This window comes from Etheostoma spectabile, chromosome 10 (genome assembly GCF_008692095.1).
Source record: "Etheostoma spectabile isolate EspeVRDwgs_2016 chromosome 10, UIUC_Espe_1.0, whole genome shotgun sequence".
NCBI classification, from domain to species: Eukaryota; Metazoa; Chordata; class Actinopteri; order Perciformes; family Percidae; genus Etheostoma; species Etheostoma spectabile.
Genome location: NC_045742.1, coordinates 5,447,430 through 5,454,606, shown reverse-complemented (window position 1 = coordinate 5,454,606; position 7,177 = coordinate 5,447,430). Strand labels below are relative to the sequence as shown.

The following is a 7,177-nucleotide window of genomic DNA, read 5'->3' as shown; positions in this document are numbered from 1 at the left end:
TTGCTTTAGATGAAACTTCTCATTGGTTACTCATATATAGTTGTACTTCACCGGAAACTGCATTACTGCGTTTTTAAACTGCATTACTGCGTTTTTAAACTGCACATCAGCAATTCAACACTGACAGGGAATTTGTCATTTAGTATTTTGAATGTGTTTCTCAAGTAAGTGCACACATAGCTGCCAGAGAGTCCCTGTCTACAGGAATTAGTGATAATGATAATGATAATTATAATAATAATTATTATTATTATTAGTAGTAGTAGTATTACTTTATTCATGACACAAATGGAAGGTCCATAGTACATTAAAAACAAAGGCTATAAGTCCCTAAAAGAACATAAGAGCTACCACAGAGAATACTTAAGTCACCCTAAAAATATGAATTACTTTGAACTTACTTTGAAGCATCAGACATGGTATCAGTCTCTATAAAAGTATTACAACGATCTATTGGAGTCGAGGCTGTTCATTGATAGAAATAATAATGTAAATATACTATACATAATTAAAGAGTGGTGCCAGTTCACCTCCTATAGGCACTGCCAAGGTGCCCTTGAGCAAGGCACCGACCCCCCCACCTGCTTGGGGCTCACACTCTGACATGTCTCCATTTGTGCATGTGTAAGACCTGAGCATAAGTGTGTATTTCAGCCATGTGTGTAGTGTTGTTCTAACAACAGAGTGAAAAAAATATATATTATTTCCCTCCTGGAGTATAAATTGTTATTATAAATGAAGTGATGCACAGTGATCCATTTGCTCAAGACAACAAATTAATAATACAAATCAACATAAACACCAACAAATCTAGACTTCGAGAGAGAGAGAGAGAGAGAGAGAGAGAGAGAGAGAGAGAGAGAGAGAGATATTTACATGGTATGTAACTCACTTGTGTTTCCTCCTCTGACAGCCCGCACTCCGCAGCGATCAACATGAGCGTCGTTCCGTCCGGATACTTGCTGACTTTTTTGAAACTGTCCTCCAGCACCTTGATCTGTTCCTCCGACAGCTTCATACACTCCATCGCTTTGGAAGTCATATTCCTATTTTCCCTACTGCTCTCCAGTCTTTTTTTTTTTTTTTAAAGCGTTTCAAGCTTCAGCCCGGGTTGGTTGGAGCGAGATGTGCGCACAGCTGGACGCGCGGAGGAGAAGACAGGCGTGCAGCGGCGGGGCCCAGGCACTGTGTGTGTGTGTGTGTTGGTGGGTGTGCGTGTGTGGAGCTTTTACTACTGTCAACAGAGGGACGTCATGAGGCCGTTCCCACCAGCAGACCCCGCCCATTAAAAAACACCACTGCAACCAAACGACATTCCTTAATATATAAAGGAAAACGATGGGAATATTAGGCTATAGCATCACCATAGCAACAATCTTGAACCAATTTACTGCGGTGTTTTCACAAGGAAGTACCGTGAAGTAACTGGAAACCAGCTATTGATGTACTGTTCAAGAAATATAAAAGGACACTTTAAAAATAAATATAGTAGATGATCCTATTACATAACAGAAAAAGCAACACAGAAAAATTAAAGTCACTATGAGGAACGGTTCTTCTGTTCTGGCACTAGGGGGCGCCAAGGCTGAAACCTTTCTAAATTCTAGTTGTGTTGTTGGTTATTTTCATGTTGCCACTTAGATTACATACAATTTGAATTAATGTAAAACAGATTTCAACGGGATATTGAAGTCATAAACCAATATTTAAAGGAGTAGTTTACCATTTTGGAAAAATAGGCCTACAGCTATTTGCTAGCTGAGCGTTAGCCTAAAGATTCTAAGCAAGGGGGAGACAGCTTAGCCTGGCTCCGCCCTCCAACGTACCTCCGCTCAATTTTCATTTTCCTTCAGTACTCCGTCTGGGTTGGAGGGATATTCTTGGGTTTTCTCCGGCCAATCTTTACCGGTCCAGTCAGCGAACGGAGGGAGTGGCTGAGAACGATGACGTTGAGGTTGTGCGCCAGCCATCATGGCGGCGGAGAAAGATGCGAGCGAAGCCATCTGGTTCGCTGTGGCAACGCTGCAGAACATCAAGAAGTTAAAGCCCGAGAAGAACAATCTTTGCTGAGTTTTGATGGTGGCCGTGATGTTGTGGTCCTCCCCCCCACAGGGTTCGGGAAAAGTTTGATGTTCCGGGTTGCTCCGTTAGTGGTGAAGGAGTTAGCTAACGCTAGCAATGCTAACCCAACGTCACTAAATGTGTCTTCTGACAACAGCCACAGGCCGAGAGTCAAAAGGAACACACCTTCCACGTTCTGTGTGTCGCGTTAGGTCACTACAGTTTCCTGCTATGACAACCAGTCATGCTCGCCCCACGCATGAGGCGGTACTACTCTAACTAACTAATCTGCAATGGAAAAAGGAGGACTGGGCACCTCGGCCGAGTCGAGCCAAACCGAGCAGGTAGCATTAATGGAAAAACGCAATAAGACAGTTATGAAAATGCTAACACTTCATAAGATACAATGAGTGCCTTAAAGAACAAATGTCACCAGAAACTTACAACTGTACATACACAATGCAAACATATGCAATGAAAGACAAGAAAAGTCACTTTGGTTTACTATTAATTACTGTACTGTAGGCTATTACAGCTAAATATACATACACCTGTATAGATCCTATATTACATTTAGAATCATTTTTATTTTTAAATAAGAACAAGGCTACCAGACTAAGACTAGATCAATCTCAATCTTAAATATACTCCTAAAGCAATGAAGAATATTAAGACATGTTATAGGGTGAATGTACAGTAACTTGCCTAAAGACATACAGTGAATCATTAAATTACTCAGTTATTAAATACAACTGGCATTGTTTGTGTAAAACAAGGAATATTACAGTGATTTTATTCAGCTTAATCTCCCTGTGTATATTCATAAATTTTGTCCACTCGTTACTGAACGTGACTCGGGTATAGTATGGGAGGCACCTAATCAAGCATGACTACAACGATTAGATACTCCTTTTAAATAATAAACCTCCTCACTCTCTCATACACACACACACCCTTGAAGTGCTTTTCTCCCTGGAATGTCATCATGCAATTTGCACTGTGCTGTGCTGTAATGAGTGGAATATGTACAGGACTGAGGCTCACTTTGATCAGATAACTGCCCACTGTTCTGGTGAGTCTGCTGCAAAGGAAACTTCCTGACCAAGCATGTTGAATTTTAAGTGGTAGAAACAGTAAATACGGGCCTGATAATGCTCCTCAACACATACTGTACACACAGTTCCTTTTGATGCTATCTTTGGATTTTGATTAGACCCGTAATTATGTGGTACTCTCACTGAAAGCTTGATTTGAGCGACTGCAAAGCTTGCTGGATGATTTCCTCTGGCCTGGATTTTGGTGGGAAATAATATCTTGCATATACAAATCTCACCGGTAATTCAGACAGTAAGCTACGGCCAGTCCAAACTATATTTAGCTTGATTTAATCCTTTAATGCAGTCATATTTGCACTATTGTGTAAAATCACTTGTATCATGTAAGCTCGGCCTTTGTGGGTGTTTTGAGACACGTTTAACATGTTTGAAAATGTTTGATTGAAGAAAAAAAAAAGTCTTGTTCAGTGCAGGACTGTTCCCTTTTCCCAGAGTTGTGGGATTGTGTATTTGTAATGAAAACGTAATCTGAGCCCGTTTGAGGAAATGAGCCCAAATTGCAAACATTTATAGGGATACGGATGTTGCTGGTATATAATAACAAACAGGTCCTCAGGCATATAAAAGCTAAAAAGAACAAAATAAAGGGTGACACCAAAACACAAGATAAGACATAAGGCCTGGAAGTGGAATCCAAAACTCTATTTACCACCTTCTACCACCCACTGCTCTGCTCACAGGACACTGGCACTATGTTGAACATCTGGTACTTGGAAAAGCATGTCAATGGATAAGATTATGAACTTTAATTTAACTCCCTTATTGGTCATATTCAAAACAAATGCCCTGGCAGATGTATAATCTCCCTACATTTAAATCCATCAGAGTCTAACAGCCTAATAAATCCCTGAAAACATTACCATAATGATCTAATCAATCATCAATTGAGGTGCAACAGGTTTCCAAAATCTCACTATAGATATGAGACATTTTACTTTTTAACAAACGGTAGACGAAAACTAAATGAACTGTAAGCTTGTGATCGTACCAGTACAAACCAGAGCAAAACATACAACAGATTAAGTATAATATTACTGGTTTTCTAGGTTTGATAAACAATTAATCAACACAAAATACAAAACAGTATAGCAGCAAAAAGGTGCCAGATGTCGGACAATCCACAAGCATGTGAACACAGAAATAAATACTTCAGACAGCTCAGATGATCGCCAAAATGAAATCATCTGACCCTTTGGCCAACCACCATGTGTCCCAATTTTAGGTATCTGAAGGAGGGACAACTTTAGACCTCCTAACAGCTTTATAAAGTGTTGTCTCACACTAGAGAGACATGTGGAAATTGTTTCCAGCACACAGAAGATGATTGGGATCCTTGCCAGCGACACGGCCTATGGTGATTCTGCTGATAACAAGCTGTCAGTTTATGACAAACAAACATAATATAGAGTTCTGTGGGATGCAGTGGAAAAGGTCCCGCATTTATACAGCAAACACTGCTGCTAATCGTCCAGGTTCAATGATAAGAAAGGTAAATTTGATCCAAAGTTCACCCTGGGGGCCAGATGGGAAATGTGACCATTTGGGCTCTCATTTGGAAATGATGTCACTGTTTAAATAAGTTGTTAAATGTTGATTTTAGACCCAGCGTGGATCCCAGTGCGATCAATTCCACCTGTGGCAGGACTACCTGATTGATCCAGAAGTAATTTTAAATAAAGGGAAAGATAATAAGACATGAGGGGAATATGCATGTTTAAAAAGTTAAATTGTTTTACATTTAGTTACTTATTAGATTTTGTATTCTATCTTTTACATTGGTTTACTACTTTGTACTGTTTTCCAGTGTAATGTTATTTTGGGGTCAATTGTGTAATTACTTACAGACCAAAATACATTTCAAATCAAACTGTCAACAGTAATCTTTAAAAACTAATCTTTGACTAATTGGACAACGAGCTATTGAAAACTATTATATAAATGTGACAAAGAAAAAAACATTTTAAGACATTATAACTGTAACAAAAACAAAATAAAATAGAAAGATATACTTGATTCTAGCTTCGTAACTTTCACTGGTTGTATTCAACAATCATATAGGCTATTTATATAATTAATAACAAAACGTAATGAGGACCTTCCTTTCTTCCTTTACATGTTACATCCCTTCCTTCTTTTTTTTGTGACCAAATGTTTTTTTTTTTTTATTTAAAGATTACAAACAATTCCATCTCTTTCTTCTGACTAAAAACAACAGAAAAGGTTTATTTTGCAGTGTTTGAAGGAAACGCTGTGTCCATAAAACCATGAATCCTAAGATAAATAACCCCAGATAATGTGACAGACTGCTGACACAGTAAAGAGGTCGGTAGCACCGCGACTGGTGTGGGATATCAGGGCTTATAAAGAGCCCGAAATAGAGAAACAGCATGATAACAGTGAGTGGCTGTGAATCCACCGCCAGAGTAAAAATATCACAGGTCATGACCCTTTATTTCCAGCCAGCTGCAGGAAATAGTACAAATCAATTGTGAGCCAATGTCTCTCTGCTCTGATGGTCGGCAGCCTCATTATCGCCTGTAAATTAGAGAAACACCTTCGTAACGCTGAAATTATGCTTCTGCAGATACATTTTCACGATAGTCCAATCACAAGTGGTCTTCTAGCAGAGCATAGGAAACTAAAATCTGCTTCAATAATTAGTTTGCTAATCTCAATATTGTCCCGTTTCTTTTATTTTTATGTTGATAAATCCCAATTCTTTCACGTTTGTTTTACTGATGCAGTGGATCGTTTACACTGTCGCTGGGGTGGAGCTCATTTCCATTTCCTGATTTTTTAAAAAATGTTTTCAGTTAACATTGTGGTTTTCTTAACATGACACAAGTATTAAAGAAACAACGCTATTTGATCAGATATGTACTGGACAACAATGAGCCACTGTTTAGATGAGGATGTGACTTGCAGCTTTCCAATAGAAATCATCGGGAAAACAAATAAAACAAAACATAAATCACAAACAGTGATGCAATGGAAAAATACTACAAAATGTCAACTGACTTTACTGATTCTACTGATGTTCCTATAGCGATACCAGTACCAGAAAAGCCTCCGATACCTCCTAAAATCAAAAAGTACTGGATTTTATGCATTGATCTGATACCTTGTGATTTATCCAAATAAAATCTACTTTAAAGTAGTTTATTTATGTTCTTTTTCTGATATGACTGAATGTCAAACTGAACAATAAAAGAACAATATATGGCGTTGGCACTGTTTGTGTTTGTTCATGTCTCACAAAACCTGAGCCAGGACGAGCAACAATGATAGAAATCCTATCACATCGGGGATAGTATTATACAGCTGTTCAAACATAATCAAATATGTGACTCACTGGGAAAATGGTATCAGACCATCTCTATAAATGAGTGGGAAAATATTTCAAAATCACCATTCTTATGAACAAACCTATAGCCTATAATTCACACTGGTAAACTGCTGTTGAAGACACTGTCCTAAAGAACTTTGAAATGCCTTTTTGATACTTGATCTGCAGGACAGTTTGCTCGTTGCATCTTCCGGCTACCATATCTTTCTAACCCAATCTAATTCTTAGCGACAGTGAGTAGTCTCACTCACAAACTGTCCAGATAAGCCGGAGACAGTCTGCACTGTATTTAGAACAGTCTAGTCTTCGCTCAATAACTTGGTCGTACTGTATATAAGAAACACTCTACAGGTTGAGTCCCCTTTGTTCTGTATCTTTCTCTATTTTGTCAACACCTTTCCAGCTGAATTACTTCAGAGGGACATTAGCTGTGTCCCACATATTGCCATTTGGCCGATGAAGGTCTAGTACGGCAACGTTGCCAGCTATTAAAACCATATTTTCAAGTTAGACAGTGTGCAGGAGCTTTTTTTCTTTTTCTTTGCAGCACTATCTTCTCACTATCGCTCTTCAAAAGCAGCCTCCTGTTCCCTCAGGATGTGATCTCTGTTGGGAAAATAAAACCACCCTGAGGTAGTCGCACTCGTGACAAAGT

The 7,177-nt window shown here is 38.8% G+C and overlaps 1 protein-coding gene and 1 long non-coding RNA gene across 2 annotated transcripts in view; both read right to left on the bottom strand.

The window, feature by feature from the left end:
• Nucleotides 1-1,188, bottom strand: part of hopx (HOP homeobox) — a 7,239-nt gene extending 6,051 nt beyond the window's left edge. Inside the window, exon 1 of the mRNA XM_032527253.1 lies at nt 893-1,188. Within this exon, the coding sequence (XP_032383144.1) occupies nt 893-1,042 (150 nt within the window). The 5' untranslated portion in view covers nt 1,043-1,188. The remainder of the gene's footprint in view (nt 1-892) is intronic.
• LOC116696358 (uncharacterized) overlaps nt 1-2,396 on the bottom strand; it is a 30,087-nt gene extending 27,691 nt beyond the window's left edge. The window contains exon 1 of the long non-coding RNA XR_004333702.1: nt 1,827-2,396. This is a non-coding gene — a long non-coding RNA (uncharacterized LOC116696358). The remainder of the gene's footprint in view (nt 1-1,826) is intronic.
• Between the last annotated feature and the right edge of the window lie 4,781 nt (nt 2,397-7,177).